The sequence below is a fragment of the Amblyomma maculatum genome, chromosome 3 (genome assembly GCF_055883805.1).
Source record: "Amblyomma maculatum isolate TAMU_Amacu chromosome 3, ASM5588380v1, whole genome shotgun sequence".
Classification (NCBI taxonomy): Eukaryota; Metazoa; Arthropoda; class Arachnida; order Ixodida; family Ixodidae; genus Amblyomma; species Amblyomma maculatum.
The window spans coordinates 114,163,729-114,183,522 of NC_139346.1; the positions used below are offsets into that span (position 1 = coordinate 114,163,729).

The 19,794-nt window shown below is 43.6% G+C and overlaps 1 protein-coding gene across 1 annotated transcript in view; it reads left to right on the forward strand.

Moving 5' to 3' along the window:
• The window catches only part of LOC146195746 (uncharacterized), a 39,600-nt gene extending 22,071 nt beyond the window's left edge, over positions 1 to 17,529 (forward strand). Inside the window, exons 7-11 of the mRNA XM_084597896.1 lie at positions 694 to 807; positions 9,700 to 9,802; positions 11,971 to 12,139; positions 12,322 to 12,413; positions 17,179 to 17,529. Coding sequence (XP_084454022.1) covers positions 694 to 807; positions 9,700 to 9,802; positions 11,971 to 12,139; positions 12,322 to 12,413; positions 17,179 to 17,331 — 631 coding nt within the window. The 3' untranslated portion in view covers positions 17,332 to 17,529. The remainder of the gene's footprint in view (positions 1 to 693; positions 808 to 9,699; positions 9,803 to 11,970; positions 12,140 to 12,321; positions 12,414 to 17,178) is intronic.
• The last annotated feature ends 2,265 nt before the right edge of the window (positions 17,530 to 19,794 follow it).

Consider the following 19,794-nt stretch of genomic DNA (forward strand, 5'->3'; position numbering starts at 1 on the left):
TCATCGTTGCAGTTCACAACACATCCCTCGGAAGTGTATCATGATGCTGCATAGTGATATCATCATGGTGTTGTATCTTTTCACTTTAGCTCTTGCGGTCAGGAGAGGGGGGGGGGGGGGGGTAATTGGTAGAGTGCCAGCGGCCTTGACAGAATTGCCGGTGGCAGCTTTCTCGGCGCCCAGTTGCGCAAGCCCAGTATTCAATATGTTTGGCTTTACGACGCTGGGACTGGGGCGGGCACCATCCACTGCCACGAAATCAGAAATCGTTGGAACTTGTGATAAAAATAATAATAATAATTGGTTCAAATAAAAGGAAAGGCTCAGTATCTGTCACACTTGCTCTGTCGACACCTGAACTGAGCAGTAAGGAAAGGGAAGAAGATGGGAGTGAAAGGGGAAAGAGAGAAAGAGCCTGTTCGTTTCATGAATAAGGTTTTTATTGAGGATTGGTGGACTCTCATAAAAAAAAAAACTGCTTATTGAACCCTCCCCCTCATATGATGTCAATTTATTTTGAAAAAGTGAGTTACTTGATTATATACGGCACTGACCCTTTCAAGAAAGTTCTTTGTGTGTAAAAATTTTTTTGTCACTGAATCAGAACTGTTAATATGAATGGCAAAACAAAACAAAACAAAAAAAGAAACACTGGTAAACTTGATCAGGGGGCTGTGTTTTGTCTGCTTGCAGAGACCTAGTCAACCGGGGCCTCCTGGAGCATTTGCTTCCCTTGTTTGACCGGCAGTCAGCAAAGCCAGACTTCATCGCCCAGCTAGGCTGGATTGTTTTTTATGTGTACAGCAGGTGAGATTCCACGCAACTTGTAAGTTTCACTGCATGTAAATGGAGCACTTCTGACACCATTGTAGTGATGAGATCATCAGCATGCTCATGAGTGGGATGGTCTTTTCAATTGCAATCACTGCACGTGCATTCTAACAATATGGCTCCTCACAGCTGCCAAATTATTTTAAGCGAGCATACATATTATGAAGCGCTTTCTGCAAAGTGGAGCACGTATATAATATGCAGCAGAATACAGAGCACACCTGCAGTTGAGAATTGTCTGTGCTGTACCCGAAAAGGATGATAAGTTCGAGTCTTCAAAGACTTAGAAACACTGCAATCTGCTTGCGCTAATTTCGATTTGCACTTTTCTGCGTCTGTTGCAATTTAGGCACATTTGCCTTGCTACATTTTTATTAGATCTTGGAGCAGCTTGCAGTAAAACCTCGATAACTCTGTTAACTAGAAATCCTGGGTAAATCTAAAATCTTCGGCAGTCCCATGTTTTCTAATTTAAATTTGACTGGATAATTCATAACAGCAGCTTTCATCCGCCTGGTCAGTTCTGAGATCTGGAGTGCTATGCGGAAATGCCATATTTCGATTTTGCTGTAAAACAGAAGTGATGGCATCTCGGAGCAGCGAGGCGCTGCAGCAGAAGAGTGCTAATGCTTGGTATGCAAAGCACCATTACTCCCATCACAAAAATCAAACTCTGGTACGGCTTGCTGCTGAAGCACGGAAAAGGCGTCATTCACCTCTATGCAGTTGTGGATCCCGGTTTCAGAGTGAATGTCTAAATGTGCTCTCGCCACTTTGTCAAGGCACGGCCAGACTAGAGTCTGGTGTGCGCGTGCTCATAGGTCCTCTCCATTCTAGCCGTGGTCATGGCTGGGTCTAGCGAAGGTTCAAGAAAATTCGAATTTCGAAAGCTCATTTGTGTCGGGAGTTGCTTCCTCAGACAAGCTATAGGTATCGGGAGAGCAAGCTTTCGACATCTGTGGGGTGTGCCTCGCCGCACAGGAATCCAAAACTATAGAATCATTTGCAGTTTGGTTTGCCACTTCTTGTCACTGAGGATGCATACTAGTGTGGTGTGGAAGGTATGATGAAGGGCTGTTTCATTGTTTTAGACCAGTATTGTCTTCAAACACTGACCTCGTGACGGTCATAACATTGTTATGTGTTTGTGTATTGCTTTGATTTGCACACACGTTGCAATGCTATCTTGCAGGAAACTACAAAATAAGGTGCAGAGACAATGTGGAGTGTGGTGACGGGGTATGTACAGTCGTGAAAGGGAACACATGAGCACATGGTAGGTTGCCTCGTCCAGAACTAGTGCAGGGTGTCTAGCAACCAGGAAAACCGGGAATTGTCAAGGAAACTTTATGCACCTGGAAAAACGTCAGGGAAACCATAAAAAATTTCACTACGTCTGGAAAAATCGCATGATATATTCTGCAGTGCATTTTCATTTTAAGATGGCGCAGAGCAAGTAGATTTTTTTCTCTTTTTTTTTTTTTTTTTGTGCTGTCTCATCAGCGTGCAGCTGCCACGGTGGCCGCGCCGCAGGGCAAGGTGCGATATGTTACTTTGACACCAGCGCATGGCTGAGCTGCCACAATAAAAGAATCAATACGCACGTGATGTGGGTACTCAATAGAATATACAGAAGCACTGCGTGAGAGTAGCACGCGACAAAAACCAGGAATAACCACACCGGCAGCGGCCAGCTCGCTCATTATTATCAGCAGGTACACTTTTGAGCGTCTTCACTCTTCAGGGAATTTGACCTGAAGTAGTCAGGAAAAACCTGGAGAAGTCAGGGATTTTGAAAATAGTGGCTTGCTATGCAGGTGCATAGCAAGGTGCAGCGGTGGCGTAGCGGTAGAACATCGCCTCGCATGCAAGAGGACCGGGCTTCAAATCCCGGTGCCGCGCAATTCTCCACCGGATTAAAAAAAAAAAAAAAAAATCCGCGTGTTGATGGAATTGCATAAACAGGTTTGGGGTGCGACCTGATGCCGGTGAACACTTCCGGCAACGCACTCCCTCACCAGAACAGGAGTTGGCCACCCTGGTGCAGTAATTGGCCACAACCTCTCATGATAAGCTCCACAAAACCCCGGCCTTCAGTCACCAGCGGCTGCGGAACAACTGACCACGGCGGCGGTCAGACCTGTGACGCAGCAGGGGGTGCTAAGAATTCCTGGCTCCGCTGGACAGGCCGCCATTGGAAACTGACCCTGGCAACGTTTAATGCTAGAACCCTAGCTAGTGAAGCTAGTTTAGCAGCGTTGTTAGATGAACTCAAGAGTATGCAATGGAATGTCATAGGGCTTAGTGAGGTTAGGAGGCCGGATGAGGAATATACTGTACTGAAAGAAGGGAATGTACTGTGTTTTCAAGGTTTACTAGAGAGATGAGAACTAGGAGTACATTTCCTTATCAATAAGGATATATCTGGTATTATAAATGAATTCTACAGCATTAATGAAAGGGTAGCCGGCATCGTAAATAGGCTAAATAAGCAGTATAAGCTGAAGGTTGTACAAGTATACGCTCCCACATGTAGTCATGATCACCAGGCAGTAGAAAGCTTCTATGAAGACATAGAATCTGCAATGAGGAAAGTAAAAACACATACTGTACTGATGGGCGACTACAATGCCAAGGTAGGGAAAAAGCAGTCAGGAGACCAGGCAGTGGGCAACTATCAGGGGGTGCTTAGAATGCCTGGCTCCGCTGGACAGGCTGCCATTGGAAACTGACCCTGGCAAAGTTTAATGTTAGAACCCTAGCTAGTGAAGCTAGTTTAGCAGTGCTGTTAGAGGAACTAGAAGGTATGAAATGGGATGTCATAGGGCTTAGGTTAGGAGGCCGAATGAGGCATATACTGTACTGAAGAATGGGCATGTACTGTGTTATCGAGGTTTACCAGAGGGGCGACAACTAGGAGTAGGTTTCCTTGTCAATAAGTATATAGCGGGTAATATAGATGAATTCTATAGTAATAATGAGAGGGTGGCAGGCATCGTAATTAGGCTTAATAAGCGGTATAAACTGAAGGTTCTACGGGCCTATGCACCTACACGTAGTTATGATGACCAGGCAGTTGAAAGCTTCTACGAAGATGTAGAATCGGCAATGAGAAAAGTAAAGACGCAGTATACTGTACTAATGGGCGACTACAATGCCAATGTAGGGAAAAAGCAGGCAGGATACAAGGCAGTAGGTGACTATGGCATTGGTTCTAGGAATAGCAGGGGGGAGTTACTAGTTGAGTTTGCAGAGCGCAATAACTTACGAATCATGAATACCTTCTTCAGCAAACGGAAGAACCGGAAATGGACATGGAAAAGTCCTAACGGGGAGACTAAAAATGAAATCCATTTCATAATGTGTTCAACCCCCGTTATTATGCAAGATGTAGAGGTAATCGGGAAAATGCGATGCAGTGACCACAGAATGGTGAGGTCCCGAATTAGCCTAAATCTGAAGAAGGAACGCAACAGATTAGTAAGAAAGAAACCCATCAACGAATTAGTGTTGAGGGGGAGGGCAGAAGAGCTCAGGATCTCGCTACAGAATAGGTATTCAGCTCTAACCAAGGATGGCGACATTACCGTAGAAGCAAGGAACAATAATTTCAGAGATATCATTACTGAGTGCGCGGTAGAAGTAGGCGGTAGGATAGTTAGAGAGGATACCGGTAAGCTGTCTAAGGAGACTAAAGATTTAATTAAGAAACGCCAGAGTATGAAAGCTTCCAATCCAACAGACCAGATCGAATTGGCCGAGATATCAAAGCTAATCAATAAGCGCAAGGTGGCGATATAAGGAAGTATAACATGGAGAAAATTGAGCATACTGTGAAGAACGGGGGAAGCCTTAAAGCGGATAAGAAGAAATTCGGCATAGGCAACAAAAAGACCAGATGTATGCGATAGGGGACAAAGCGGGCAACGTCATCACGAATATGGACAAGATAGTCAAAGTAGCCGAGGAGTTCTATACAGATTTCTACAGTAGCCAAAGTAGTCAGGACCGTAATGAGATTGGCGGTAGAGAAAAACAGTCAGACGTTCCACCAGTGACAAAGGACGAGGTCAAGAAAGCACTAGAAACTATGAAAAGGGGGATTCAGCTGGAGAGGATAAGATAACTGCAGATTTTCTGAAGGATGGGGGTGATATTGTGCTAGAAAAACTGGCCACCCTGTATACGCAGTGCCTGGTGTATCGACGGTACCGGAACCATGGAAGAATGCAAACATTATCCTCGTTCATAAGAAAGGGGACTCTAAGGACCTTAAAGATTACAGACCAATCAGCTTACTGTCTGTTACGTATAAGATATTTACTAAGGTAATCGCTAATAGAATCAGGACAACCTTAGACTGCAATCAAGCAAAGGATCAAGCAGGATTTCGGAAACGGTACTCTACTATTGATCATATCCATACCATCCATCAGGTGATAGAAAAATGCTCGGAATATAACCAGCCCTTATACATAGCATTCGTTGATTATGAAAAAGCATTTGACTCAGTTGAAACCTCGGCGGTGATGCAGGCATTGCGAAATCAGGGGGTAGACGAGCTGTACGTGAAAGTGCTGGAAGATATATATAGTGGCTGCACAGCAACCATAGTTCTGCATAAAGAAAGGTGTTAGGCAAGGAGACACAATCTCCCCACCTTGCTTAGAGGAAGTATTCAGAGACTTGGAATGGGAGCAGTTAGAGATAAGGGTAGATGGAGAATACCTCAGTAATCTGAGATTTGCTGATGACATTGCCTTGCTAAGCAACTCGGGGGATGAACTGCAAATAATGATTGATGACCTAGACAGGAAAAGTAGAAAGGTAGGCTTGAAAATCAATATGCAAAAGACTTAGGTAATGTTCAACAGCCTCGGGAAGGAACAGCAGTTTACATTAGGTAGCGAAGTACTGGAAGTAGTAGGCGAATATGTCTACTTAGGACAGGTAGTAACCGCAGATCCGGACCATGAAAAGGAAATAAGAAGAATAAGATTGGGATGGAGCGCATTTGGCAAGCACTCACAGATTATGACTAGCAGCTTACCGGTATCGCTCAAGAGAAAAGTATTCAACAGTTGCATTTTACCTGTACTCACCTATGGGGCTGAAACGTGGAGGCTAACCAAGAGAGTTCTACTTAAGTTGAGGACAATCCAGAGGGCTATGGAATGAAAATGGTAGGGGTAACATTAAGAGATAGGAAGCGTGCAGAGTGGGTCAGAGAAATAACTCAAGTTACTGACATTCTAGTGGAAATTAAGAAGAAGAAATGGACATGGGCAGGACATGTAGTGCGAAGAGAGGATAACCGATAGTTGCTTAGGGTAACAAACTGGATTCCAAGGGAAGGAAAGCGTAGCAGGGGTCGGCAGAAAGTTAGGTGGGCGGATGAGGTTAAGAAGTTCGCAGGGGTCAAGTGGATGCAGCTAGCACAGAACCGGGTTAAGTGGAGTAATATGGGAGAGGCCTTTGCCCTGCAGTGGGTATAGTCAGGCTCATGATGATGATGATGGTATACCCTGGTGAAACAGCAGCATTGGAAATGCTATTCCGTCTGCTGACCCCACTCCATGCACTACACGGAACTTTTGCATCGGCAGCTGAAAATCAGTATAATGTTGTGCTGTTGGCTTACTTCGCTCAAAATCAAGACAACGGCTGATAGTGAAAAAAGGAACCATGTTGATTTGACGCTTGCAAATGAAAAAGAAACAAAGAATTGCACATGAAAACTCTTGAAAATGGCAAAGTGTTGAGTGGTTTTATCTGCATTTACTTCTTTTGTCTGATGCTGTGAAGACGTCCATTTCTTTTATACGCTAGCAATTGCCTCGGAATAATGTGGCACACGGAATGCCAGATTCTTGACTACTAAAGCAAATTTAGATTTTAAAGATGCCCAGTGTGCCTGATAATGAATGAATCCTAATTGTAGAGCTTTCTTCGTCTTTAAGGGGCTACAGCGAGTGGCGAATCGCTGCTCTTTGTTTCTTTTTTATTAACCAGCATAAAAAAAAAAGTGCTTCCTTTCACCGCAATCAGCTCTATTCTTGTTCGCACTAAGCGAGCGGTGATACCAGATGCTGTGGCAGCACACTGCTGCTCGGTTTTTTTGCTAGCAAGGCAAGTGTTAACAATTCCTCATAGTGCAAGGGGGTGCAGACAGCAGATGGAACTACACCACTCTCTCCACTTATTTCCATAGCCGCCGGCACGCTTCGTCACTCGTTCAGGACAAGGCTGTCTGACGTGCGCTCATATTTCCCTTTCATAAAGCTCACTACTGTATGTCGTCTTAGTTATGTTTGAAGTCAACTTCCTTGGTCAGCAAGTGATGCAAGTTGTGGGGTCGATTTTATGTAGCATTATACACTAGTCACAGAGTTTGTCCACTAAAAGTAATTCATTCCTGCAACAGAATTGTCTGTTTGGGCTCTTTCTTTGTTTGTTTATTTTTTTGCTGCATTATTTTTGGTTTATTCTAAAGCCTGGTTCATTCAAACATTTTTTGTGGTTTAAGTGTCTTCGAATTAACAAAGATCTACTGTAATGCTTGTGGCAGCTTTTGTTAATATAAATTTTTTTGTTACCTTCTTGTGCACAGTTGGCACAGCACAACCTTGATGTAACGAACTTCAATTTAATGAAATCCCCGGTGTAACGAAGTAGTTCAGTTTCTGCAACTTCGAGTACATAGCACACGATGTATTTTTAGCCCCTCTGTAATGAAATAAATTTCGTTGGGCTTTCAGTGTAACGAAATTTCATTCAAGGCTCAAAGCCTGATCAGGCTCATTCAAGGCTCAATGTTGTACCACGAGCCTGAGCGTTTGAGAGGAGCACCCATCAAAGCACTGCACCGCGAAGGTTACAAATCTTCATTTGTTGTTTTCAACAGCCGCCGGCATACGACCCTGCCATTGTGATTGCAGTGCACAGAGCGGTTTTATGCTCTCTGTTTTTTTATGCTCAGTGTCGCAAAATGGCCCTTTATTATTTTCTTTGTAGCGCGAGATGCACCAAGATTATTCTGGAGGGGCTGCAGGCAACAACAACAGTTTCCATGTTATTCCAGACTTTCCCAGTGTCCATTCTGGTTTATCGAAATGTTTCTGCGCAGACTTTAAATTGAGCACTACCGCCAGCAACAGGCTTTCTCACTCTGATGACTGACTGATGAGCACGTTTTTCGTTATGGCCACTGTTGAATTGCTTAGTTCTTTTGCGGACGCAAGTCAGCCGAATAAAGAGTTCATCTAAGTGCAATATTTCTCATCATCTGTTTATTTCGCCATTGTCACCACCACGGGATAATATGCATCGTCATCATCAGTATTGATGAGTTGTACGCTATGCATTTTTGTGGAAGGGGAAAAAAAGCTGGTCACAAGCCGTCACTTTTATCGAGAAATATGTGCAGTTGCACGTAAGCCTTAGTGAACAAAACGAATAGCTATACTTGAAAACTGGTTTTCTGGGCAATAAAAGGAAAGGCAAAGGGTGGAGACTGTGTATCTGTTTTCACTCCACCAATAGTTTGGCTGCACAACGGCACCTTCACACACTGCTCACGGGCTGATTTTTCACTTCGTCACAGGAGCAGCTTAAAGGTCAACTCCGGTGGTTTTTTCATCATTCTGTGTTTTTGGTTGAATTAAAATCCTCGGCACGTCCTGACTCGAACATAAAAAACCGTTTTTCGAAATTCCAATTAGAAGTATTTTTAAAAAGAATGAACAGCAAATCGAAACCGAAACTGCTTTCACGGCCAGAAATTACGTCCCAGGTGACGAAATGGTGACGTCACACTCAGTATTAAAGAAACACTCGTACTTGCGTTGGATGGTGAAAATAAAGCATGGAAATCATGAAGCATTGCATAAAATGTCTGAGGTAGTTCAATATAGGTATCAAAATTTCATAATCATGCGGGAAGTGGACAGTAACGCTGGTATACTGTTTGTGACGTCAGAAAATCAGTGTTGCCGGCAGAAATAGTCTCAATTTAAGCCATGAAAACAGCATATTTTAAAGCCGTGTTGCGCGCGAACGGATTATCGTACGGCGCCCAAATTTTGTAGAATGCGTCAGGACGGAAAGGAGAATCTACAGTAAAATTTTTAATTGAATATTCGAATGTCAAAAAACCACCGGAGTTGCCCTTTAAGCCATCTAGGGAAGCTTCTTAGAGTGAGTCACACCTAAGCAATTCATTGTAGTTAAAGAAGCTGTTCTTTCTTTGACTTCGTTACATTAAAAGGATTTTGATGTTGGAAACGTGCCTTAAAAAAAACAAGTTAGCTATATGCTGAAAGGAAAATAATAACTATAGCTAGGTCTAGATCCTCTAAGTAGGGAGAAAAGGCGTGATTTTGCTGTGCAGTCTGGGCTCTTTTGCCAAGGAGATTTGTTGGAAAGTCGAGTACCTACAAGAGAAGCAATGTGATTCACTAAAGCACCCAGTTTGGCAATTTCTCCTTGAATTGTTGATGTGCTAGTCTCAGTAAGTTGAGTTCACTGATGATGAAATAACATGTATGATGAACACTTTACATCGTTGCTTGTATGTAAGACTCATATTTGTATGGTTTGCATGAAAATTTAATTACTGCTCTTGTGTAATATTCTCTATAGCTGTCTGTGTGCAGGTTTCGTCACAAGAGTCAGCCTTCTGGCATTCCATGAATATGCCACGGTTCTAGAACGAAAAACATTTAGAAGAGTAAAGTGCAGACACTGGACTCGTGCGTCTCTCTGCCTTTGAGTGCTCCTCTCATTCACTCTTTCACGACACAAATTGCGTAGTAGGTACATTGCAATGGCAAAGGCTTATTCGTCTTTATTTCTTGTTTTTCTTCTCAGTGGCGTCATGCAGTCTGAAAACCTGGAACTCACAGGGAGACTGTGCCATCTGGTGGCAAACAGGATGGTTCTGTACAGTGCAGCGCCAAAGGAAAACGCCCCAGTAAGTGGACTTTGTCCATTTTGACGACTTTTATGAAATTGGCGCTATGCTGTGACAGTATCGATAGCTAATCTATGACGGATCAGCACAAGCACGTAGGCCATGTGGTTTGTTTCACTGCAAAAGTGGTTGGTTTGCCGGCATATTCAGCCATTGCTGTCTGAGTTTTCGGTAAAAATATGTCTTGGGAGTGCTTTTGCCTGGGTGTTTCCACTTGTAAAGAGCTGATGGATGTCATCGCATAAGTCTTTTGGTGCCAGCAATACACAGCAAAAATGGAAATGGCAACCTTCAACCACGCTGCAGTGGAAAGCTTTGCCACAGAGTGAAAGGGCAGTCGATATAGACTTATGAGCCTATAAAATATAATTTCCCCTGATTAGGCATGCCTACATAGTTATGAGAAGCTATTTGTTAGCCATTGCAGAGCACACTTCCCTGACAGGCACATTTCAAGTGCAATGCAATTTGTGACCATTTTTGCTATGCAAGCCATATTTATGACTTGTGAGTGCAATGATATGGCCCCTCATTATCCAAGCAGAGTGAGAGGGTGTATATAATGATTTAATTATTTTTTGATTTCATTCTAATTTTCTGTTTCCTTCATTTTGTTTTGTTCCCCCATACTATTGCTAGCTGTCACAGGTGTCACCCAGGCACACAAATGAATGACAAAAATCAAAATGAATTGGAAAAATAGAATTGTACTGTAATAAACCTAAATTCATTATATACCTTCTCTTCATCCCCCACCGTGGGTGGACTCGAACCCGTCTGCCGGTAGCTGTGTTTTGATGGAAGTGAAACGAAGAGGGTATTAGTATGCTGTACAATTTTGGTGCAAATTAAAGATACCCAGGTGGTCAAAATTTTTCTCTAGCCCTCCATATGCATCTCGTTCTCTCTTTCCGCTTCCATTCCCACCTTCCTTCCTGCCCTTAAAAAGCAGTTCAGGTGTCCATGAAAAAAGTGTGATAGATACTGCTCCTTTCCTTTCCTGTAAGCCAATTATTAATTGTTCTCTTCATAATTTTCGATGGAGGTGAAAAGCAAGGCACCCATGTGCTGTGCCATGTCAGTGCACGCTAAAGCACCCCAGATGGTCGAAATTTCCAGAGCCCTCCGCTACGACGTCTCTCATAGCCTAAGTTGCTTTGGGGCGTTAAAACCCCTAAACCAAACCAAACCAAAACAACTTAAGCAGGATTTCAGTTAACTAGAGTCAACTCTTTAAGTCAGTATGCAACACATTTTGAGATCGGTGATGCTTCTATAAAGCGAAGCAGGACTAAGCTGAAGATGAGGATGTGTGAAGAACCTTGCATTTTGTTTTATATTTGCATATTTTACTTCATCTGTTTTTCCTTGCATATTTTTTTGCAATGGCAGTGTTGGCTTGATGTTATCTCAGGCATTTTTTTCCCTTATCTCTCTCTATACAATTTCAGTGATTTTCCACCGCAGAAAATGTTTGAAAAAAATCTTTCAAGAATCTTTCAAATCTCTGAAAAAAGTGTAGCACCTAGGTGCTACACTTCCTTTATGTGATGCCTGAGCAGAGTAATGGCCTGTTGATGGATCAAATTTGTGTACCGTCGGAAACCTGCTAGTTTTGTAATAAGAATGAGCACCCTTTCGTTGATTGTTTTTTTCAGGAGTGAATGCTTGAACAATTTGGAATGTAATATTGTGGATGTTTGAACTTCTAGGTATGATCTCAGTTTGAAGCTTTAGTGGAGACTTAATTGTAGCAAAGCGTACAATTTTGACAACACAAGCACAGTTGACTCGAATTTTAGGATTAAATTAAGTCATAACTCCCCTGGCCGAAGTAAATTTTTAACAATTTACAAAACTGGTTGTTCCGAACACGCTCCTACTCCACTACAGATGGCATTCTAATAGCAGCACTCTCTCCATTGCCTTGGCATCAGTAGCCAAAGAAGAGCAGGAAGGGGAACAAGCAGCATGACAGAGAATTTGGGTTAGGGCCGACGCCACGATTTCCAGTCATGCAGTTTGCATTGCTAGCGGTAAGAGGTAGTGCGTGATGGCGACCCCGGGAAACTCCCATCGTCAAGATCCTACAACAGAAGAGCAAACTTTCGGAGAAGGTCAAAATTTAAATGACTGCGCAGGTTGACGCATGCACTGTCCTGTTGCAGGCCCTGACGTCCCTTGTGGTGTGCCTGGCTGACTGGAGCTGTCGGTGGCAGACGCTGGCGGTGACGGTGGGCAGAACACCGGGCATAACTACCACCTTGGGCAGCCTGCTGAACGCCCCTTTTCTTCACCTGCGCAGGGAGGCCCTCTGGCTCATGCAGTGCCTCTCGGGTGAGTAGTCACTTAAGTCGCGAGATCAGGTCACGCAACATTGTGCTGTAGTCCTGAGAAAGGGAAGCATTTTTGGGGGCACTCTGCTGCGTCACTGATCTTCCTGACTGCAGTGCGTTGTATACGCATGCTGCTTGACGTTGGATTTAAGCAGAACTTGCGTCGCTTTCTATTTTTCTCAGGTGTCTTGGCCTCGCACGACCTGACCGACGTCTCTGCTGCCATCAGTGGCATTGTTCCTCTGCTCACCCCTGGAGCTGCCTGTGTGTCTCAGGTGTGCTACTCACTCCCAGTACGGGTTTCATTAACTAACCCACCCCCCATGTGGTCAGGGCTGCTATATTTGTTGGTTCTGATAGCGCCTGTACAGGTTGCAAAATGCACTGCTTTTAATTTGTTGGAGCAAATTATGCTGCACTGTCTCCATGGCCATTTGCACTGTGGTCACATTTGGTCTTCCATAGATGACAAGGCTCTTGAGGGGTCAAAAATTGCAAAAAAGGCAACTTTTTGAAGATGATATTTTGAAAGTCTACAGCCCATTATCCTACATACCTACTCATTTTTTCACTCCCTGGGCCATTCATTCCACTTTATGAGGTGCAAACAAGCTGAATAAATCCAATCTCTATTCATTACAGTAAAACCTTGTTGATACATTTTTTTTTAAAATTGCAGGAAAAAATTTTGTTAGAAAACGTATGATCCGAACTGCCTGATTATGAAAAATCTAGCTACTGAGTTTGATACAATGGCGTTAAGAATTGAGAGTTGCATAAAGGACTTTAATAAAATTGCATAGAAGTGTACTTAGCACTTTAGACACCCATTATTCACAGCTCTTTTTTTAGCTCTCGCAGAATTCAGTCCGTATTTGTGTTGTCCTAAGCACGGAAGAGATTTAATAATACTAAATCCTGTTTGTAGAAGGCAATGACGAGCTGGTATTGCTTCCTTGGTTGTTTCTGGATGCGTCAGCCCGTTACACCAATGACACATGGAGTAGCCATCGTGGCGGCTGCTCATGCTGCATCCCCCAGACCCGGCCCGCTCGCATGCAAGCAAATAGTTGTAATTATCAAATGGCTCACCCCTATGCCCCTGAGGTACCGCAAAGAAGCCACTGTGTTTCTCCTCACGAAGTCATGTTTCCGCGGGAACGGGTGCCTCATCTCGTACGTTGGCTTTATTTGATGCGTCGCCCCTTTGCACGTTAGGCACTGCAGGAAACCGACTGTTGCTGGTGAGCACCGCTGATCAGTTTTTCATGTCGCGAACACTAGTTAGCACGTGTCCGGTTTATCACAAAACATAATGTACAATTGCAATTTGTTGAAATTTTGGATGTAGTAATTATGAAATTATGTTATTCGAGAACATACTATTCCGGAGAAAAATAGTGTAACTCTACGGGAGATGTTTTGTTGCCCACGATTTTCAGTGTGTGAAACGGGAAAACGTATGAACTGGGAATGTATCGGCAAGGTTCTACCCCACGATTTTCAGTGTGTGAAACGGGAAAACGTATGAACTGGGAATGTATCAGCAAGGTTCTACTGTATTTCTCATTTTCTCAAAACACAAATTTTTGATGGTTTGCTAGTTTGCAAGGAGGATACCTTCACATCTAGAACAGACAAAGAAATAATTTTAATGGCAGCATGCTCCTAAGGGATTGGACTACACAATTTTGGAATAGTTTTCTCATTTTATGCTTGCTACTTTTTGTGTTAAAATAGTTCATCAACCTCTTTTCCCCACATCAAACCACGAAAATGGCAACGTTGCCGATGGCTTTTTCGATCAGTGTGGCTGGTAAAGCTTTCAGTTTAAAATGGGACGATTAGAGCAGGATGGAAGGTATTTCTATGTGTTTCATTTCTAAACCAACGCTATATGCTCAGAGCACCCTTGGAGCCAAGCCATTTTCAACAATTGTAATAGCAAAAGATTTGTTAGTCTGAGCAGTATTACAGTATGGAGGGATTATAGTGTACTACCCAAAGTATGCCTCTCAATAAAGCACAGGCCGCACCTAATAGTATGAGCATGAGGCATCACATACTACAGTTAAGCCTCATTACAAGAGACACTCAAGGGACCCGAAAAAGATGTCTTGTAAGCAAGGTCTCTTGTTACCAAAAATTCTGAAAGCACTGTATTGATCAGTTTACTGCACATCAACATATAAATGCATGTGAATGCATTTATATGCATGCATATGAATGCATTTATATGCATGCATATGAATGCATTTATATATACATTTGCGTATAAATTTATATTTATATGCAAATTGTTCAGGAGAGATTAAAGAAGTTATTTATACTGATGTACTTTTGTGAGTGCAGAGTGTATTTTTTCCCAAATTTCGGAGGTAAAGCACTTCACTTTGCAAGTCTTCCTTATGCTCTAATACCTTTGAAGCACTCTCACGTGCTCGTCACCCTCAGATGCTGACACTTTTCCTCTGAAATTTCCTCGTAGTCATCCTCTATGGCACATGTGCGATTTACTTGCGTAAGAATTGCACACTCTGTAAGCTTCTGCAGATACGAGTTCCTCAAAAGATTCTGATACCTCAGCAGTCTCTTGGATGCTCGCCCAAGCTTTTTCTTCAAGGAAGCTTTCCACAGTATCCATATATGGGCCCTCTTACATCATGTCACTACATTTAAAGCCTGCTTGTCTTAAATAGTTTTTCACAGCTTCACTTCTCAGGCCATTTCAGACACCTGAAATCACCTGAACAGCAAACTTCGCATCAATTACTATTGTACAGTCTTGCTGCCTGTCGAGCAAGAGACGTTCTACCAACCTTGTTTTGTACAGCAACTTGACAGAGTGCATAATGCTTTTGTCTATTGGTTGAAGGTCGGGTATGGAGTTTGGAGAGAAAAAATAACTTTGGTGGCTTTGAGCACAAGAAATTTTGTGCTGCAAGAAGCATTGTCCACAAAGAGAAAGAGGATTCTGAGCTTTAATTTTGTGATCACATGTTAACAGCGAGGATTTAAAAATGCTGGATGTCATTCATGCATTTTGATGTGCTTCGTAGGTGACAGTAATGCGATGCCAGTGGCTGAAACAGCGAGGTCGTTTTGACTTTCCGATCATCGGGAAGCGCTGCTTCTTAGTTCCTGAGATAAGATATTGCAACAAAAAGGATGCTGATATGGAGCAGAATTTAGCTAAGGCAATCTGAAGTGCATCATGTATGAGTTGGTACGCTTCAGCTGCATTGCATGAGCACACCTGGGTTTTGTCTTCTAACTAGTGAAGATTTTACTCCAGGGACCTGCAAAAGTTGTCCTTAGTATCCGAAGTGTATCTTGTAACCATGTCTCTTGTATGCAATGTTGTTAACATGGCAGACATAGGAAAACCAACCAAATGATTTTCAAATGTCTCTTATAACCGAGTGTCTTTTGTAACAGTGTCTCTTGTAACGAAATTTAACTGTACTGCGCCTGCAACACTAGCCATTGCAGTCACTGTCGCAGAGTGGTGATGTCCGCACTGGAAGACAGTATGTGTGCATGGGTTGTAGAGGTCTTTCAGACAAACTGCTGAAGCTACTTTGGCCCTTACAGAGTGCTTCAGCTAAGCGATGTTACTTACAGAGCTCTTACAGATGGGCATTCCAGGACTGCTCATTGTCAGCAGCAACCCAAGATCAATGACATCATTTTGTTGAAGCCTTACTTTTTGTCAGGACCTAATTAGTGGCACTAAATTTGTTTTTCTTTTTTTATCAAAACATTGGGTGGGCGTATTTTTTCTTTGTTGAAATGGGGAATGCCATCGCTGCTCCCCACGAGGCTCATATGCCATGCTTGATTGTGTATTGAAAGAGCACAAGTTCTGCTCTGACCATTGCTCTGTACTGTTGGCATTCTTCTTCCAACCAGAAACTATCTATAAAATTCTCCTGTTCCCAACCAAAACTGCTAGGTGACAATATGGAGCTTTTGTTTTTACATTTTGCTTGTTTTCTTTTTTAGTTGTTTTTTATGTTTTTACTTTTTGATTTATTTATTTTTTATTTTTATTTTACATTTTCTATGAAACTGGCCAACTGTCCTCATTTTGTTCTACTATCTTATATTTTTTCCTCATCAATTTTGCTTTTATGGGCATCTGCTGGATTTTGGCATCAATAGTTTGCGAGCGAATTGTTCTATCCTAGCATCCTTGTCGTATGCAGTAAGTTAATAATAATAATAAATTGGTTCACAGGAAGGGAAAGGCGCAGTAACTGTCACACTTGCTCTGTGGACACCCGAACCGCGCCGTAAGGGAAGGGAGGAAGGTGGGAATGAAAGTGGACAGAGAGAAAGAGGAGCCGTAGTGGAGGGCTACGGAGTAATTTCGACCACCTGGGGATCTTTAACGTGCGCTGACATCGCACAGCACACGACGCCTCTTCGTTTCGCCTCCATCGAAACGCAGCCGCCGCGGTCGGGTTCGAACCCGGGAACTCCGGCACAGTAGTCGGGCGTCTTACCACTGCGCCACCCCGGCGGGTTCCCTTTCAGACATTTTGTTGAGGTTAAGAGTCCATTTCCCATTTTATTCGGCCGAACAGAAACATGACTGCAGCATCAGACGACAGCAACGAGCAGCAACAGTGAAGTTAAAAATTAAAAAAAATTAATAAGCAACCGTTTATATATAGCAGCAGCTTTTTTCATGACCAAATAAGTCTCTGATGTAGCTGCCGTCATTCACTGACTGAAACTAAAATCAAAACTGCAGGAGAAAAAATTAGATTATGAATTCTTTAGCTGGTGTTGGTGAACTCCATGTCATAATTCGTAATTCATATGCACTGTTATTCCATAAAACAATGTGCGCAGCAAAATATTTGGTGCCTGTAATCCTTTAAGGGACTTTCCTTGGGCTGAATGTCTGGAAAGCAGAACAGTTTACAAAGTCCTGTCGCACTTGTCATAAAAAGAGCTTGCAGTGATATGATCGCATCCCTTGTAGGCAAAAAAATGTTTGCGACGCCAATTTTGATTTTTTCCTCCTCCTAGGTCCTCACTCTGTTGCAGAGGCTTTCCACATCACTGCCAGCCTTCAGAGACAGCCTCAAGGGAAACTTGGCCATCTTGGCACAACTGCAGCAAATGACTCCAGAGCACCAAAGCGAATGCCAAAAGTTGATGGAAATACTTCAGCTTCCCTAGCAAGCTCGTTTGCTCATAGCAGGACATTTTATAAGGGTTGTGTAGAGTACAGCAAGTGCCGTGACGCATTTCCTGTGTCCCTGCAGCCTTTGTGCCTTGCCCTCCTGCCATCCCCTTTCCCCTCCCTGCCTTTTTTAATTGTGAATAGCATGTTTTGTGCAGTAGGATATGTTTATAATAAAATTCGCAACAGTTAGCTCAATGGTGGTGAATGTTTGGCTATACATTCTTTTAACGGTATGTGTAGTTAAATGTCCTCCACTTGATGGCATTGTCGGCAGGGTCAAGCAGTGTTCTGCTGTAGCATATAAGTTGCAAAGCGTTGATTTTGCCCAAGACGCTTTCTACCTCTTCTGCCATCAGGCTCCATGCCTTATAGAGTGGAGAACTCATCTCGTTAAATCTCGTTTAGTGCCCATATATTGGCTCTCATTCTGGCTCGACATCACCTCAAGGTCACAATAGGAGCTAAAAGCATTTCATGCTTTAAAGTATATTAACTATTCATATCACCTCACAGGCTCTAAGGAGGGAGCATTGTGTGAGGGGGGGATTATATATATTACGACGGTAGCATGGCATCTTGTATATGGAGAACTGTCACCCTGCAGTTTGGTTGGAGTGAATGAGGCATCACTGTAAACTCCGCTCCGCAGTCAAAATCCCGACGAGCGGCTACAAGCTTCCGTGATGCATCCCTCCTGTAAGTTGTCACTAGGTGCCACGAGATATTGCAGGAGCTCCCGGATATCAGGCTGGGCAGAGAGATAGAACTCGTATGGACGCCCACCCACTCAGGGAACCGAGGCAATGAGGCTGCTCATCAACACGCTCGAGGTTTTGTCAGTCCAGTGGTGAAACCTAATGCTGGGGAACTCTAAATGGAAGGATTGCTCACATACAGCGACCTTACAAAACACTTCAAACTCTCTAGGACAGTATACCCACCACCACACAAATCACTAACAAGACAACTAGAAATTGTCTGGAGGAAACTACAAATGAACTCCTTTTCAACCCTGCGGTTTACGCACACATTTCGGGACAGTATAAGCTCATCCTGCAATAGGTGCAGAGAGAAAGCCGACCTTAATCATATATTATGGGATTGCTCAGAGAACCCACCTCCCAAGGCTCTCATAGAAGCTCCCTCTCTTGAAACCTGGAAGTGCTGCGCAACGCGAGCCCCGATATACAATTGGGCGCTGTAAATCGCGCTGAAGAAGTCGCCGCAAGCCACCAGCTAACGGCAACTTGGCTAGTAACACTACTCCCGAAAATAAAATTTTCTCTCTCCCGGATGCAAGCAGCTGCATGGGAAATGCGTCGTCACAGTTGTCTTATATTAGGAAGGCTGGCGACGGGAAGAACAGAACAGAACGCTGCGAATTGAGAGTACGGCGTCACGGGTATTTATCGGAGACCCGGAGGTGTAGGCAGCCGCGTGCATCTTCACTGTTTGGCCTGTGGCACAAACAAAGTTGGAACGGGCTGAAATGGTTTGTAGGGTGTGATGTCTGAAAGCTACTCAGTATATGAGACACCGTAGTGGAGGGTTTCGAAATTTTGCACCACCTGGGGTTCTTTAACGTGCGCTGACAGCACACCGGCACCTAGCTTTTCGATTCCATCGACGGAGCACAGTTATATATATATATATATATTGTTGCGGAGCATATATGTATGTAGTGACATATCCGTAAGCTAAGTAACATCTTGTATAATTTCACAGCTTAATTTCAAACATCAACGCGTTTATGCGCAAGATGCTGTAAAGTTAATTATTTGCTTTTTGCCACTAAAAAACTGCATGTGTGTGGGCGCGCGTGTGTGCACATAACTCGATGCGCAGGTACTCAATATATTTGAGGCCCCACATAAGGTCAGTACTCTTGCACGTTTTCATTGCAGTGAGGAAGCAAACTCGCAATCCCTGCAGCGCGCTGCGAAGAAGCGGACTCGCGACTCGAAGTCCCTGCGTTGCTTCGAATACCAGCTCTAACCCCGCCAGACTAGCGGAAGAAAGAGAAAGAAAGCAAAAGACTGTGAACGCACAAAATCTGCGCTCACGCATTCCCTCGGGGGAGGAAAATTCTGTTTACTGCTTGAAGCCATGGGGGAGGGGAGAAGACTGTTGGAGGAGGAGCCATGGCGTGGACAAAACAAACTGAAGACTCCGCGAGATACGCGTACGGCACCCATGTGTCACGTGATTGCGCATCGACGTTCTGCAAAAACATTCTCCCGGTGAGTCGGACAAGAGATGCGCCCGTGACGCAGTGGAGATACGGCGGCGCTAGCGACAGCAGTGACTTTCGTGGTGTAGGCAGAAGCTCGGGTCGTTTTCATTAGATGCGCGGCGCTTGCTGTGTTTTCGGACGTCATTCTCAAAATTCCTGCAAGCTGTGGTGTGGTTGGTTGCGCCACGAGGCACACAAAGGAAAATAGCACCTGTTTTACATG